Genomic DNA, 18,409 nt, shown 5'->3' with positions numbered 1-18,409 from the left:
CAGAGTGAGTCCTATAGCACACATTTCCAATGGCCTTACGCAATGTTACATTCTGTGAAGGGAGTCAGTCCTATACCAAATATTACTATATTATATAGCGTCAGGGCCCCCATCAGAAATTTTTGGGCCCCGCACAAGATGTTTATATGGGGCCCCCATGACCACAAGTGCGCAGTACAACAATTTTGGCCACACCTCTTGTTTGTGCAATATAAACTGCCGATGTTACTTTATAATAAGCTGTTGATGTGAAAAGATTCATTGATTAATGTGATACTTAGGGCAAACTCCACTGACCCCATATAAACTGAATGACTAAGTATCACATTAATCAATGAATCTAGGGGCCCAATGATCATGCTGTGGGGCTCCATAACTAGTCAGTAGTAGTTCTTAAAAATAATAAAAATAACTAGAAAGGGAAGTTTGAGAACAAACTTCATGTTGGTTTGAAAAACATGAAGTCACTGAATGAAATCTGATTGGCTGTTGGCTCCACCCAGTTTTTCTAACCTTGAACCACAGTTATATAGTAAAAACCACTGTGCAAAGTTTGTGGACCCTGGTTTTAATAGTGTCTGAATGGCAGCAATTTAAATTTAAACCAAAAAAAGTCAATAGGTGAAATGTGGTTGGTGGATGTGTTCATTTTTCTAACCTTAAAGGGGTTATTCACCTTTGCATTTACTTTTATTATGATGTAGTGAGTAATATTCTGAGACAAATTGCAGTTGGTCTTCCTTTTTTATTTGTGGTTTTTAATAATTTTACTTTTTGTTCAATTATTGGAATTGCAGCAGTTACTTGGTTGCTACAGTTACTGATATATAAGAGACTGATATATTTATAGAAAATGATGTGAATAAAAAATAAGTATGAAAAATAAATAAAATAAAAATAAATAAATAAAGAAACAATAAAATAGTAGCCTCATAGAGCAGTATTTATTTTGCTGCCGGGGTCAGTGACCCCCATTTGAGAGTTGGGAAGAGTCAGAAGAAGAAGGCAAACAATTTAAAAACTATAAAAAATAGATAATGGAGACCAATTGAAAAGTTGGTTAGAACTGGCTATTATATAACATACTAAAAGTTAACTACCCTTGTAAGTCGAAGTCACCCAGTGACAAACCCTGGCATAAATAGCGTGAGAATGACAGCATTTTATATTTTAACCAGTGAAATTCAATGGCCCTATCCAGTTTTTTTAACCTTGGACCACAGTTATATAGTAAAAACCACTGATCAAAGTTTGTGGACCCTGGTTTTAATTTAACTTTCTCCACTGAAAGTCAATGAGTGACATCTGATTGACAGTTGGCAGCTCTGCCCACTTTTTCTAACCTGGAACTGCAGTTACCCAGTGACTAAATGCAAAGTATAGGGACCCTAGGATTAATAGCTAAGGAATGGCAGCAGTTTAAATTTAAACCAATAAAAGTAAATAGGTGAATTGTGGTTAGTGTGTGTCCACCTTTTCTAACCTTAAGTTGAAATCACCCAGTGACAAACTGTTCAAAGTTTGGGCACCCTGGCATAAATATTGTGAGAATGACAGCATTTTATATTAAAGTCAATGGATAAAATCTGATTGGCTCTTAGTGATTAGTGGGTCTAACAGCTTTTAACATTTCACCATTGAAATTAAATAGGTAAAATGTGATTGGCTGTTGGTGGCTTCGCCCACTTTTTCAAACTTTGAACCACAAATACCCAGTGACTAACTTTGCAAAGTTTAACAACACTAGAATTAATACTTAAATAATGGCATCAGTTTAAATATAAACCAATGAAAGTCAATAGGTGCAATCTGATTGGCTGCTGGTGGCTCTACCCACTTTTTCAAACTTAAAAATGCAGTCCCCTATTGACCAACTGTGAAGAGTTTGGGGACCCTGGTGTACTGTGTACTGTGAGAATGGCAGCAGGTTGAATTTCCCATTGAAAGTCAATAGGTAAAATCTTATTGGCTGTTGGTGGCCCCACCCACTTTTTCTAACCCTGAACTGCAGTTACCTGGTGACTAGCTCTGCAAAGTTTGGAGACCTTAGTATTAATATTTAAAGAATGGCAGAAGTTTAAATTTAAACCAGTGAAAGTCTATAGGTGAAATCTGATAGCTGTTGTTGGCTCCGCCTACTTTGGGTCATCCAGCAAATGTTGCGGTTTCATTCGGGGTGACCCCATGAATATGTTCAAGTGTGGGGAGTGTACCTTCAAAGCTGTAAGAGTGGCAACAGTAAATCTTCCCTGTCAAAGTCAATGGGAAAATTGGGGGTTTTGGGTGGCGCCGCAAAAAGACGGGGAGAGGGATTGCTTAGAAAAGCACAAGCAACCTGCTCCGCTAGGAGTGTTTTACCTCTAAAACTGTAGGAGGAGTAGCGTTTAGAAATGGGGGAGCCAAGAATAAAAAAAAGAAGCAGAAGAATAAGCTGAAGCCGAATAACAGTATGTTGGTTTTTTCAAACCAACATTATTGCTGTGCTAATAAACCAGTATTTTAATTAAGGGGTCAGTGGAGTTTATATTAAGTCTTGTAAGTTTCTTTGAAAGTAGCATAGGTTACGTATAGTTATGTAAACTGCATAAGTTTAAGGGCCCAATGATATTGCTGTGGGGGCCAGTAATTAGGCAATAATAGTTCATAAAAATAGTAAAAATAATGTGCTAATAAGTCATTATTTTTATGGGGGGGGGTCAGTGGAGTATAAAGGTAAGTTATGTTAGTTTCTTTGAAAGTAACCTAAGTTCTTAACATTCTTGTGGGAGGGGGGAGCAGGAGAGGAGAGAGCTGTGCAGACTTTGGCCCTGGAATTAATAATTGAGAGGAAGTCAGACACTTGAACAACATGTGTACAAAAAAAGACAAGAAATCCTGTGTTTCTTTTGATAGAGGACTCTGCAGTGTTTCTGTGAGTGCTTATGGCTGTATTTACACAGACCTTTCTGATAAAGCTTACTTAGTTTTTACCTTTCCCTCTCCTTTAATGTGCTAATAAGTCAGTCAGTTCACAGAGGGCAGTGGCATTTACCTTAAGTTTCTTAATTCATTGGTGATTAGTGGAGTTTGTCCCTGCAAAGCTTCTCTGCATTGTCTTTTGCTTGATATGCCAATTCCTTAAGTTTCTAGGCATGTTATGTAGTTTTCTAGACAGTATTTACGTAAGTTTAGTGTAACTTTATATGTAACTTACATAACTTTCCAGGCCCCTGTTGGGCGGCCCTGTGTAGCATGATGCAGACCCTGTCAAAAAAGTGTCTTTAAACTTATTAAAGGAAAACTATATCCCCAGAATAAATACTTAACCAACAGATAGTTTATTATGTTAAGTGACCTATTAAGGGCAATATTTACTGATATATATATATTCCAGTGTGGTGAGATTCTTTAATTCTTAAAATGGCAATTTTCTATTTAGGAGTACCCAATTGTACATACTACTAAAAAATTATATTTTTAAATGGGCTGTATACCACTTAAATTGTTCTGACCAGTCTAGCTATCTTTAGTTTACTGATGAGGAATTTTAATATGCTAGCCATACACTGCCAAAAATATATTGGCAGGTTTTCTCTGAGATCCAGAGCATGTACAAAGTCTGTTCAAGCACTCTAATATTCCCTGCAACCTGATATTGTATATTGTACCTCTATGATATAAGGAAGGATATTAGAATATGGTGTACCCATTACAAAGCTTAAAGCTAGTTAGAAAAAGTGCAATATTTTATAATATTCATAAAAACAAGCGGTTTTCCACTTGCCAAAAATATACGCCATATGCTATGTGTGGCATCAGCCTTAAGAGAAGAATATTGACATATACTCTGCCCAGATAAGAGTTAACTGGCTGCTGGCAGGTTCCAGGTGGAAAGTTGTACCTGGTTTTTGAAGCAGTTTGTAAAAATATTACTTAAAGGAAAAGTAACACTAACATGTTTCTGAGATCTGATCAGAGACACAAGGTCTGGAGGGTACCTGCAATAGCCCTGCTGTGTCAAGTTTAAAGGAAAAGTAACACTAAAAATTTTTAAGTAAAAAAGCTATTCTACCCTGCTCCAATAACTGCCCTATCCTGCACACCACTTACTGTAGTATTTTGAATGCTTTAATAGAAAATACCTGCTAAAACTTGGCTTCTTGTCAATTGAAATAGGCGAAGAAAGGAGCAGCATCCACTATGCGACGATCGATTGATCGAGCCTAGCCTTCCTTCTGTATAGAAAGGAGTCAGGCTAGGCTCGATCAATCGATCGTCGCATAGTGGATGCTGCTCCTTCCTTCGCCTTATCGCCGTATTTCAATTGACAGGAAGCCAAGTTTTAGCAGGTATTTTCTATTAAAGCATTCATATACTAAGTGGTGAGCAGGATAGGGCAGTTATTGGGGCAGGGTAGAATACCTTTTTTTACTTAAAAATTTTTAGTGTTACTTTTCCTTTAAACTTGACACAGCAGGGCTATTGCAGGTACCCTCCAGACCTTGTGTCTCTGATCAGATCTCAGAAACATCTGGTGAGTGGATTTTAAGCACAACTTGCAAGCTTGCAGTGTAGCAGTTAGTATTTCAGGCTGTGAAAACAGATGCTGGCAACACACGCTACCAGCTGTTGGAGCACCAGTTAAATTGTGTGTGGGTGCTGCCTAATTAAGTCTGAGGTATTTAAGTTATGCTGTCTCACGATTATTTTACAGTTTACTTGCTGTGGTAATGCATGTATTTTTAAAGTTCCATTAAAATATTTGGGGTTTAAATCCTGGTGCTGTAAAATGTTTCTTTTTAAAAATGGCATTAGTTTTTTTTTTTTTTTTAATTATTATATATCTCTTTATAGAGAGCTGCATTTCTCTACTAGTAATAGTACACTGTCGGGAAGTGAAAGTTGAGGGCCTTGACCACCTTTTGCACCATTGTTATAGAATGCCATAACACTCAGCAAGTGCTTAACTCAGCGTTTTTCAACCACTGTTCCGAGATGTTGCCTGGTGTGCCGTAGGCAGGGCACCAATGTACTAGGTGGGCACTGCTCTTGGCACCAATGTACTAGGGGGGCACTGTTGCTGGGCACCAATGTACTAGGGGGGCACTGCTCTTGGCACCAATGTACTAGGGGGGCACTGCTGCTGGGCACCAATGTACTAGGGGGGCACTGCTGCTGGGCACCAGTGTACTAGGGGGGCACTGCTCTTGGCACCAATGTACTAGGGGGGCACTGCTGCTGGGCACCAATGTACTAGGGGGGCACTGCTCTTGGCACCAATGTACTAGGGGGGCACTGCTGCTGGGCACCAATGTACTAGGGGGGCACTGCTGCTGGGCACAGAGTTACATTTTTTAACATTTTCTAATGGTGGTGTGCCTCGTGATTTTTTTCATGAAACAAGTGTGCCTTTGCCCAAAAAAGGTTGAAAAACACTGGCTTAACTGACCCTGTTAAGCTCAGCATTGGTCAATTTTGGTGCCATACCAAATAGACCACTCTCTTTGGGGTCTATTTTAGCAGAAGCATGCTTGTATGGAACCTGTATTTGGCATATAAAATCTTCTAAACAGTAATGATTTTTTTTCTGTTCCACTTTTTATTATTTTTTTCTGTTATACACGGTAGTTTGGCTCGCAACCCCCCCGGACGTATGTTCTGCCCCCGAGCGTGCCATCGCTCGCACACCTCTTCCCCTGGGGGGTGCGCGCGCATGACAAAGCAATGCACCGGGTGGAGAAGTGCTGCGTCTGGTGAACAAGGATGCGAGGTGATATTGGTACATATGTGGGGGGGGTGCGAGCAATGGCACACTGGGGCCAGAACATATGTCCGCGGGGATTGGGTTGTGCGAGTGATGGCATGCTGGGGAGGTCACATCAGTCCCTGCCCTGGAGAAGCTTGCAATCTAAGGTCCATATTTGGTTGCTAGGGCCTTGTTTACCTTAGCAACCAGAGAGTGGTTTGCAGAAGAGACTGGATGAGATAAGAGTCAGAAATATTTACTGTTTCCTAGTTTCCCTTGTGTTTATTAATATGGTAGTCATGTAAGCACTTGTGAGTGGCCTTTTATTAAATAATTAAAAATGAATAAAAATGAATGAAACTGAATAAAAATTAAAATTCAATAAAATATTGAAACTTAGCAGTAGCGGCTGCATTTCCCACCCTAGGCTTATACTTGAGTCAATACGTTTTCCCAGTTTTCTTAGGTAAAATTAGGTACCTCGGCTTATACTCGGATCGGCTTATACTCGAGTATATACAGTAAATTAAAAATATACCCAATTTTTTAACATAAACTCATTTGGATAGGTCTATATTTATTCTTATATATTTTTATGTATTTTTACCTGATTCCACTGAGTGGAGTCTTGTAACCCTCCTTCACCTTTTTCCATGATGAATTTATAGATTCTACGGCTTGAAGTCCCTCTGCTTTATGACATTTTGTACAGTTATTTGTACATGTATGATGTCCCACAGAGCCTGGTCAATATCCATATATCTGGTTGCAAGGGTCTGAAAAATGCATAGAAGAGGACCTATAGAAATATAAGTAATAGTAAAAATAACCATACACCTTACAGCACCACATTTTTTTTAATAGGCAGAATATGAAAGCATATACAAAAACGATTAAAAGTATGCCAATTAGAAAGGCATTAGATAGGAATATGTCATTCTATAACTTTATTAAACGTTTATTTAAAGATGAACTATCCTGTTAGGACAAACCAGACACAGCTAAGAAGAAGAAAGTATTATACAGGATAATGATTTGTGATCCCTGTTCATCTGTATTACAGGGTATTTTCTGATACTTTGCCTCCTATAGAAGAGGAGATCTCCCACAAGTGACAAATACCCTTAATGATAATGCAGCTGTTTTCTATTCACCAAAATGGTGCGATAGGGAAAGGTATTTTCATTGACAGTTCATCTCATAGGATCTTGGCAGTAATAAAAACCCTGTCTGCCATGAATGTAATAAAGTGATAATAGGGCAGTCTGGTATACTGTGTGATGCAGCCCAGGCTTTCATTCTGTTATAGGCATATTGGCAAATGTGCTTTGTCTTTGAAATAATTTCTTCCAGCCAGCCAGCTTGAGTTTACATAAAACTATACAGCAAAATTATTATGTTAATCTATGAAATAAGAACCTGGAAGATTATATATCCTGTGGCTGCTCAATTAAATCATTAAAAAACACAGAATATAAAAAACGCCTTAAGCAGAACAGCAATTGGCCCATTTAGTTGCACAAGGGACAAATATAATTGCTTTGAGAATTTCTCTTCTTTTCGCTGCAGGCTATGCTTTGCCAAGCATTAATGTTATTCAGAGAGGAGTTCTGATTGTAACATCTTTCCATGAATCAAAAATTTATTTTAGTCAGGGTAACTCCACAAAGCCTCTTTTCTGAATACAGTGCCTAGTGCAAGGTGCAATTTTTGGACACAAGCTGGCCATTTACTAAATGCAGGGCATGGGGCCTGCGATTGGCTACAGGTATTGTGCTCTCTGATAAAGCACAAAGACCTGTATGTCCTCCATTATAACACTGCTGTGACTGCAGCCACACCCAACCTGTTGGTAATGCCATGGTTCTCTTGTGTCAGTGCAAGCACATGTCTTTTATTCATCAGTATGGGTTTAGTGGGTGCATTGATGCTGGGTACAATTTTCTAGGGGCATGTGTGGGCACATAGCATTGCCAGGTTTGTGTATACTGTATGTTCCAGTATATTTTTCACCTTGTAACCAATAGCATATTAGTAAAAAATCAACTGTATTTTTGAATGTAACCTCTTTCATGGTGTCTGAACCATAACATTTTCTACCTCTGAAATCTGTGACACTACTTTTTGTCACCCTTACTACACCATGGTAACATTATTGGCCAACGTTTGTGGCTTACATTACAAGCATATATTGATTAAATTAAATTTTAAACAGTTTAAAAACAGCTGCCTGTTTATACAAATAAACAGGCAACTGTTTATTTGTATATTTTGTTTTAAATTAAAAACACATTTATTGCACCAAATTGTCCTTTCATACAAGTTCCGGTACTTTAACAGAATGCAGACATTGTCTGGCCCCTTGTATGCAGAGTAGGGCCATTGTTGGGATGGCTATGTACAGAGGCAGCTGTGAGCCAAACTGGCAAATCCCAAACATTCACAGGAAGAGCTAACACAATAACAGAGAAGAAAACCTGAGCACATAAGGGACTTACATCCTCTGGTTTCATACAATAAATGCCTTTGAAGGTAATGGTTTAAAGGCAAAGCAAAATTTGTTTGTTTTCTTTTTCTGTAATGGTATGTAGATGCCATGATTTAAATCAGGCAGATTCAATTATACAGAATAAAATAAAGGGCCAATATATCCCCCTTGTCCAACTTCTGTGGACAATTAGAAATTTCTATGATTTCTGTTATTTCTTGTAGTTCTTTAATTTTTCAACTTCTGCTTCACTGTACCACAGACATAAATTCTTACAAAAAGACCACACACAGCAAATTACAGTATGTTATTTAATGCCACTCAAGTACATTCAGTTGATATCAGTGGGTAATGTATAAACTGCAATTGATGTTTATACAGGTGTTTTCTCACAACACTGGTTTGTATGTATACTTTTAGTGATATACAGAATGTTTATGGTCCCAAAAATCAGATCAGCCCTACCTGAATGGCCAAAGATATGCTTGTTTTGTAACCCTTACCAAATGAGTGGATACTTCTCTTTATGGCCAGCCTTCTTTGTTCTACTGTATTAGCACAGACCAGCCACTAAAAGTGCTTCACAAACAACCTGAGATTTCTAGAAAAATAAGTTAATGTTTAACTTAAGCACAGACTGGCGTGCTAACAGATGCTGTGTATTTGTAGCTGAATCTCATGCCACCCTGTTCTCTCACGCACTCCTCCATAAACATACTTTTATAGATAATACAGTATATTACTCAGATCTGTGCATGCCTATCTGTGTAACATGATCCACAAGCATTATTGCGTAACAGCATTCAGGGCTGGACAAATCCCAACAGCCAGATAACAATGGATCATATAATTTAATTAGTGATTCTCAGTTTTTTTTTTTAATATAATTTTCTTCCTTCTTTGGTATAAGATACAGTTTATATTTCTAAATGATTCAACACGCTATGGCTTGCACTCCCTTCTTTTAAAGTGTAAGCTTTATTGAGCAGGGCCCTCTTTACCTTTAGTATTAGTGGTATTTTTGTATTTAATCTATGTGCATGATATATACATCCCTCTATTATAGAGTGCTGTGGAGTATGTAGGCATTGTAACCCTTTCACTGCCAGCTGATTTGGTCAAAGCGGAACCTATATTGCCAGCGAGTTTTTAAACATTCTTTCACTTTAGGGGCCTTTCCTTGGGGAACTTTTAGTTTACCCAGGAAAACAATATATTGTTTTTTTCAGGACAACCTAAGCTTTCAAAATATGCTAGAATTATTTTTGTGTAATTCCAGTTCTGTAAAATATAGGCTTCTAAATGTCTAAAAATGAAAAAAAGAAAAAAAAAATTCCATAATATAAATACATATACCAGAAACAAAAATTATTTTATGCGCGAAAATTCAACTGATTTGAAAAGGTCCATGTCTCCTTAATGCGCCAATATCAAATATATATAGTTTTATGGAGATTTCTCACTTGTATAGGTCATAAACTCCCAGCAGTACACAAAATTTCCAAAGCATGTTTTAGAAAACTGCACGCACCTTGTTTCGTATGATATTCGGAGCATGTATGGCAAATCGGCGATATCACAAAAGCAGCTGATATTGGTTGTCTCATCGATTGAATGGGACAAATCGTCAGTTGGAGGTGGAATCCCTGTTGTTTCTACCTCTGTATCTGATGATTAAATCCTAGGAGTGCTGTCCTTTTTCCAGTGCATTTTTTTGTACTAGCACCCAGGTTTTGTTGCTGCAAATGGTGTGCACCCTATGGACTATTCCGTATCTGATGATTCAGCCTTGAACATCAGTGGAGGTAATAAAAGATCTTTCCTTTTCCTCCAGAAAGCCATATATTTTTGGAAAGTACACATTCCCCTGAATTCAAAATGCTTACACATGTCTTTTTACTTCAAAGTACCAAACATCAAAACTTTTCTAAAGTTGGTGATTTTGATGACTTTTCCAAAAATGACCTCAAAGCTTCCACTTTGCAGCATCTTATCTGCCACATATCATTAGGTACCAATACCCTAAATATGAATGACAGCATTCCACTGAACAGTTTGATACCCAATGTGTATATTTTTACCTAAGTATGTGGCATTTAGGGGGCCGAGGTGAACATATCCTTATTTTAAAAAAAACGCTCATTCAGAAAGCCATAAATTTTTGGAAAGTTCACATTCCCCTGAATTAAAAATGGGTACACATGTCTTTGTACTCCAAAGTACCAAGCCGCAAAGCTTACCCTATTCGATTTTGTCGAATTTGATGACAAATTCAACAAAATCTGTAAATTTTAATTACATTTTCAAAAATCACCTAAAAGCTTCCATTTTGCAGCTTCTTATTTTCTACAAGCATTAGGTAACCATATAAAACACCCTAAATATGAACCCCAGAGGTCTACTGAACAGTTTAGGTTTATCAAAGCACATGGCACTTACAGAGCCCAAAATATACCTTGTGCATGCTAATTTCATGGCTTACCTTTACCTAATTTATAAACACACTGCAGTTTAATATGGGGTAAAAGCTGCAGAAATGTAGGATGGCCCCTGCAAACCATATATTTTTGTAAAGTACACATTCAGACAAATCCAAAATGTTTTTTTCTAACCCAAACTATTAAATGGCAAAGCTTTCCTAAAGTTAGCGATTTTGACAGCATTTGTGAAAACCGCCTACCTTGCATTTCGCCTCATTTATCTTGCACAGTTTCTTTTATATACAAAGGCAATTCACCCCAGATATGAACAACAGAGGTCTACTGGATATACATAGATATACCAAAGTATGTGATATGTACAAAACTCAAATTAATTGCAGTTTCTGCAAAAAGAGTCCCATGATTGCATATTATGTGTCCTAAGACCCCCTAACTGTACAGAAACACCCAGAAAACCATATATTTTTGGAAAGTATACATTCTGACAAATCCAACATGGGTAAAGAAAAATTGTTGCAATTTGCCACATTTATCAATGTATCAAAATTTCTTAAATATAATGACACATTACCCTAAATATGAATGCATCCTGAACAGTTTCATGCCCAATATGCAAAGATTTAGCAAAGTATGTGATATGTACAGACTCTAAATGAAAATGAGTGCATATAAATTTTCTCAGGTGCCAACTCTGCTTTGGTAACCCTTACAAATCCGAATTAGCATATGCAAATGTATGCAAATTTGGATTTGGTTTGGCCAGGACCGTGGATTCAGGCGAATCCGAACCCTGCCGAAAAAGGCTGAATACCGAACCGAATCTTGGATTTGGTGCATCCCTAATTACTTCTGAATTATAATACTTTCTCATTTCAATTTATCAGTTGTAAGTGATCCAGTGCACTGTATAATTTTAGGTGGATCAATAAACTTTAAATTCTAGTTAGTTTTCAGTGATTTGAAGCTAAATATATATAACTTGGTATATTTTTTTTTTAATAATTTTATTTTTAGAAATTTTTCATAAGTCATCAAAAATTGCTGACATGTAATTTTGACAGAATAATGATTATATTTTGCATATATGAATATTCAATGTTTTTACCAGGTTGTGGAAATAAAGTTGGAGTTTAAGCTCTAAAGCATGTTTTTATCAGTTCCATCAATATTGTCACGTTGGAAACAGTGAATTGATATTCTGAAATATCACATCCATCAGTGGTAATAAAGAAATAATAAAATAACCATTGATATAGAAAAATAATTATTCAAATCAGAAAAACAAAAATATCTCAAATAATTGAGACACGTTTTATGGTGTAAGCCTGGTCATCATTTCTTATTATTAAGCTAACTATTTCTCTTTACAGTGTGAGGAGGTGGGTAGGTAACTTATCGTTAAACCTATACTTTAGCTAGGATTTCCATACTATCTGAAACGTTTTAAGTCTATCTATAGCGATGCTAGTTAACTTCTCATTAATAAAGATCCCATCAATCTTATTTTTAAACATAATGAAGTTTATTGTTGGGGGACTTACAAGACTTTGCTATCGTCTGTCTAGCGGCTAGGAATATATGAGTTAGGAGTTATTGTGAATGGTAATCCCATAAGGGCTTTATATGGTTTAATTGTAAAAAAGAGAAAATCAGGTTGTAGACTCTTAACCAGAATCTGATTACTTTTGGGCAAGGCTACCATATATGCCCCATAGTACCTGGAGTTGAACAGCCTCTAATACAAGTGTCGCTTGGGCCTTGATATATATATATATAAGTCTGAGGTTAAATACCAGTGAAAAAGGAACTTATAACTGGCTTTGGATAAAATTGTATTGGCTGAGCTGTGTTTTAAGTTGTCTCACATTTGGGACCATTGATCCTCTGTTAGGTTTGTGCCTAGGTCCCTATGCTATTGTTTATTGTATGAAATTTCCATAAGGTTCTTAGGTGAGATCAAATTACGATAGATAGGAGATTAGATAGCTTTGGGTGGGATAGTGTTGCTTGAACACCATCTCTCAAAAAAGGTGGATGGAGCCTGTTCTGAGTGTCTCTGCCCCTAACTGATGAGTAAATTCTTTATCCTAATGAATTTATTAGCAGTCCACCATTTAAATGCATTCGGTTGTAGTCCTGGGAGAAATAGGGGGTTACTTGTGATGGGAGATATCGAGGAGTCAAGGCATATAAAGTGACATAACGATCCCAAAGGGATAATGTCACCTGTACATTTTATTCACTAGTTGCCATTTGTTTTAGAAGAAATTCCAAAGACTGGATCCTCTATTCTTAGAAAAGCATGTAAGTTGGTTCTTTGGTGCCTGCCTGCCCTCTCAAATAGAGGAATTATTTAGAATGGCTTTGAACTTAATTATCTTGACCTCTGTATCCTAGCTGCAAAATATTTTACATTCCTCACTCGCACTTTCTAAGCCACCAACAATTTCTGCTCAGTGTGAGTTCTTTTTTCATACTTCTGGGATTAGAATTAGATATATATTTTAATTTTTGTGTATTGATACTTTCTTTTTCTTGTAAAGTCCTGCGGTCACAAGATAGTATATGTTCTAATTATGCAGCTAGAGTGTATTTTATAACTATGCTGGCTATGTATACAACCCTTGCATATTAGGGTATTTGATTGTAGCTAGGTCTACTCCCACCCCCTCCACAGAGAGCAAGTTAGGATCACCTGCTCCTTTGCAATTTTTTTTTTTTGCATGCATTCCAGTAAAAACAAGATTAGTGAGAATTGTGTGTGTAGTAGCTGCTGTAGTAACACCTAGTACTCTTAAAAAAGTCATCTTATTGCAACTGTACCTTGTATTTATTTGTATTTATTGTTGTACTTTGTATTTATCCATTATCTTTAACCCCCCTGTCTGTATTAATGAATTCTACTGTACAGCGCTGCGTACATAAGTAGCGCTTTATAAATAAAGATATACATACATACATACATAAATACGCCTCTAAAAATCCACTTGAATAGAGAGTGACTGCGGTATCCTCCAGTGAACTGTGGCAAGCTCTTTTACCGAATGTGCCCCGTAGTGTCTAAAGATAATGGTCATTCATTTTCTTTTTCTCTTTAGAAATTTGGCGAAATCGCCTGCGCAGCGTGTGCCATCCCACCGGCGACTTACATTTTCGCCGGTGGGATGGCAATGCGGGGAGATTAGTCGCCCGCGAACAGGGAGATTTGTTGCGGGCGACTAATCTCCCCGTGTGCCAGAACCCTTAGAGGCAGAAAACAATCATTGTATTGTTGTGGCTGCTATGCAGGCTCTGCTTTACTCCTGGTTCCTTTGTATTGAGGACTTTATGACATTTTACAGTTCATACAAAAATGTTGAAACATTGCTTGTCTCTTCAGTGTTGTGACAGGCAAACATTTTTTTTCCCACAGTCAACTGTTTTTATCAATGGGCTTAATTTAAACTGTTGTCCTTTTCAGCTGCCACTGCTGTGTTCTTATCTGACCTATAATGGGAGATATTTATCACAGACAGATAAAGGAAATATAAGTGTAGGCTTTTTTAGGGTCTGAAAGGGGCCATTTAAGGATTTGTCATGATTTATGTAACTTTAGAAATTTTCATTAGAGCAAATGAATTGACTAATATTACAAATACATGTTACCTGTTTAAAAGAACCTAAAAACACCTTTGTAAATAATGTGATTGCTTTCTAATTTAAGAAAAGATTCAATAATTTCCTACTATTTTGTTCTTGCAGAATGTGTTGGCCAAAGCTCTTTATGATAATGTGGCTGAGTCACCTGATGAGCTGTCTTTTCGAAAGGGGGATATCATGACTGTTCTTGAACGAAACACTCAGGGTCTTGAAGGCTGGTGGCTTTGTTCTCTACATGGAAGACAGGGGATTGTCCCAGGAAACAGGCTGAAGATTCTGGTGGGAATGTATGACAAGAAACAGGGTTCTGGTGACCAGTGTCAACAGAAGCCTCAGCAACAAACACAACAGCAGCCGCCCCAAATTCCACTGAATTATCAACCCCAGGGGGTCTATAATGTGGTCACATCATCAAATCAGTATACACCAATGCATTCTGCTTACCAGAGCCCAGGTGGAGAACACGTATATTTGATGCCAGCATCTTCTAAGGGGCAGCAGGGGCTCTATCAGAACCCTCAGGGGCCACAGCATCCAGGGCAAATAACCCCATCAAAACAACCCTCCTTGTACCAGAACCAGCCTGCTCAGCACCCATTTCCAAGCCAAGTACAAGACATCTATCAGGTTCCACCATCTTTGAACCAATCACAGGAACTCTACCAGGTTCCAGTGGGATCCATAAGTCCTCCTCAGCCTCACGATGTTTATCAAGTCCCACCCTCTTCTGGAACAGTACAAGACATATATCACGTTCCACCTTCAATTACCTCTTCACAGGAAATATATCAAGTGCCACCATCCATGGATATGAGGGCAGTGGAGGTCAGAAAGGCGCCTGGGAAGGTACAGTCTAACTTTTTTATGGGTTACCTTTTTTGAAGTCAACAATAAATTTGTGTGTTTTGCCTATACACATTCTAAATGCTAACGAGATTGAATTTGTGATTTCATAGAATCAGCACTAATAAACGTCTGTAACTTTGATGAACTTGGAACAAATCATCTTGTTTTTATCAGCTGGAAGAGTTCTACAACATATATCGTTTTATAGGTAGTAATAAACCTGCTATACCTGATGCAACCAGTTTATGCCTTTATGAAAATAGATCTATTTTTTTTATAGATCTATTTTTGCATCATTACATGTAAAGATGTATCAAACCATTAAAATAAGAAAACCTGCCCAAGAACCTTCGGCGTTAAGTACAGTGTTTTTTCTCTGGAGTGTACTTCTAAGCCACATGCATGGCCCAGATAATTCTTCTAATGGGTTTTCCAGTTTCAGCAGCATGAAAATCAGATTTGACTAAACTTTGACATTCAGTTGGCAAACACATTAGCAATCTCACAAATGTATGCATATATTTTCATGTAATATTTTCAAAGAATATATTAGTAGGATAGACTGGAAACAATACAATAATAAAACATAAATGTATACAAAAAATATCATTGCATTCAAGAATAATTGCTAATTGTTAAGGGACACAGGAGGAGGGAGGTCCTGCCCTGTAGAGCTCATGTAAAAAAAAAAAAAAGTTTTTAATTTTGCTTGAAACAATTTGTAAAATTGTCTAGTTTTCAAAAGCAATGTAATACAGTACTGTTGGAAAACTTATTGGCACTTTCTTTATTTTCCTGGTACTCACGTGACTCCAGTGTGGCAAACAACCAAAACCATATATGTTTTTTTGGAAAGGATTCTATTAGAGCCATTGTCCCACTAGATTAGACTGATTAGAATCAATTATTCTTTATCTAAATGGCCCCATTATCTTACATGTATACTACATTGCTGCTTAAAATAGTTGTGGCTGATTTAACATAAAAATGAAAAAGATAAGGGGGCTTAAATGGATGCATTTAACTGTTAAACTATATATATTTATAAAATATAATCCTCACACCACAGGAAATTTTTATAGTGAACATGACTCTAAGGCCTAGGTCTGTTGTCGCTTTATAATGAAATGTATATAAAATGTTCTGCCTATAGCACACACTGGCAATGACAGGTGACTGCAAATAGCAAATTTTGAGCTTCTTGACCACACTCCTGCACAGGGCTGTGCTGGATTGTAACTTTAGGTAGAAAAAGTGTGGGGCTGTAGGAAAAGATAGCAACAGTTAATCTAGTGTTAACTGTAAGATTTTATATGATTCTTTCTTGATTTTTTACTATCTGCAGCCCTTTAGCTGATAAAGGGTGACAATCCTTATTTACAGTCCTTATTTATATAGGTATTATATTGTGCGCTTCTACCACTACAGTAAAAACAATGCTGTAAATGGACTCATAACCCTTTAACTGCCAGCAGCCAGGAATGCACTGGGACAGTACCTTGCAAGACAGTATGCTTTTTCAAATCTCTTTAAGGGGCACTGAACCCTTGAACATTGCATATATCAAGTATAAATGTATAGATTGACCCTATATAAAACACCTTTTTTTATATAAATAAGGCCTTTACATGAAAAATATATTTTTCTGTTAGTATGATCACTTATTGAAATAATGCATACCAGTTTACATCAACTAATGAATGGAGACAATAGTGTATTTTACTTCTATATTTCTTCCTATTGCAGATATTGTTGTCATATGATGTCTCAAGTATGATAAGTTGGTCATTTATTGTGATATATTATTTGTTGGTTAAGTTGCTGGCATGCTGAGTTAAGCTACTAATATAATAGGTAAATTTATTTTCCAGAGAAAAGGGATATGATGTGTTTGCTGTCCTGGAAGGCAACATTCAGCTGTCAGGTCACTAATTATAAATTTTCTAATTTTGATTAGACATGCATCCCATGCAGATGGGCACTGAAGGGCTGGCAGGCATTGGGCATGAACTCAGTGTCTGTGCCCAGCAGTTGTGCAAAGGAACAATGTAATCCTGTGCATGACAGAAGCTCTGCGAAATTTTTAAATTACTGTGAAAATTGTATCTATATTGAGACCTTGTTTCTAAAGAGAAGGCTTTTTCAAAATCAAGTAGACAGGAAAATTAGATCATGTAATAATGAGATGGAACGGATCTTTGTGAAATATTTATCTGTGTGTCTACATTTGGAAATCTATATGTAACATCTGCAGTTTAATATTTTTATCATACATAAAATATCACAGACTATTCAGGTTCTTCATGGCTCATTACATTTAGATTGGACCTACTCAGAATTGTAGATATGGCTTATTCTATAATAGGATACACTAGAATGTGAAAAATAAATTGCATGACCTCAGAAAGAGTCCTGTCCATGAAATCTATTTTTATACCATCACAGTTGGTTCCATCACAGTAAGGTTGCCATGGCACTGATGCCCTGTTACACAGTTGTACAAAAGACACAACTAGATGAAGCAGATGGTGTAACAGGCACCATATATAGAATGCTGTAGCCATCTACAACATCCCTTTTTATAAGCTGCTATGCAACACTAATGGCACATCTATAATTTTATAGCTGCATTTTTTTCAGGAATTAGGTTGCTTTACATTAGAATAAGTGGGAATCTCTAGACTTTTGGTACATGCCCTTATGAATTTGCAATCCAAGTGTCTATATTGCATGTCTAGCACCCTGGTGCTGCAAGGCAGCAGTGTTAATCATTGGGTTCGCTGTGCTGCCTAGAGGTCCACAAAATCACCAAAATTCCCAATTATTTTGACATACTGAAAAATCGAGCAAACAAATCTTGTCCTTGTGCAGTTAGCTTAAAAGTCTGTGTTGTTTTGATAATTGAATAGACCCCATATAATATGTTCTCCCACATATAAACATTAACATAAGTTTGCTTTATAAATGTAATTATTAGAAATTATTATAAACAGTAGTTGTCTGCTTTTCGCCTATTGAGGTCTGTAAAAATCACAGCTCTGCGCAATATGTTGGCGCTTTATAAATAATAAAAATAATAAAACTGACCAAACCTCCATTAGGTCTATGGTATGGGGACTTTTTGATCAATGGCTGCATCTATTTCTTTTACAACATTGGGTGCTTTGTACTCACCCTTAAAGTAGTAAAGCTACTTACATAGTAACATAGTAAGTTGGGTTGAAAAAAGACATACGTCCATCACGTTCAACCATAATGCCTATGTATAAC

The 18,409-nt window shown here is 37.0% G+C and overlaps 1 protein-coding gene across 2 annotated transcripts in view; it reads left to right on the top strand.

Moving 5' to 3' along the window:
- bcar1 (BCAR1, Cas family scaffold protein) overlaps window positions 1-18,409 on the top strand; it is a 93,623-nt gene that overhangs the window by 31,984 nt on the left and 43,230 nt on the right. For both annotated transcript variants that reach the window (XM_012960799.3, NM_001126064.1), the window contains 1 exon segment: window positions 14,396-15,139. In XM_012960799.3, coding sequence (XP_012816253.2) covers window positions 14,396-15,139 — 744 coding nt within the window.

Source organism: Xenopus tropicalis, chromosome 4, assembly GCF_000004195.4.
Source record: "Xenopus tropicalis strain Nigerian chromosome 4, UCB_Xtro_10.0, whole genome shotgun sequence".
Lineage (NCBI taxonomy): Eukaryota > Metazoa > Chordata > Amphibia > Anura > Pipidae > Xenopus > Xenopus tropicalis.
The sequence above is the reverse complement of the archived record's forward strand: the minus strand, read 5'-3'. Positions and strand labels throughout refer to the sequence as shown.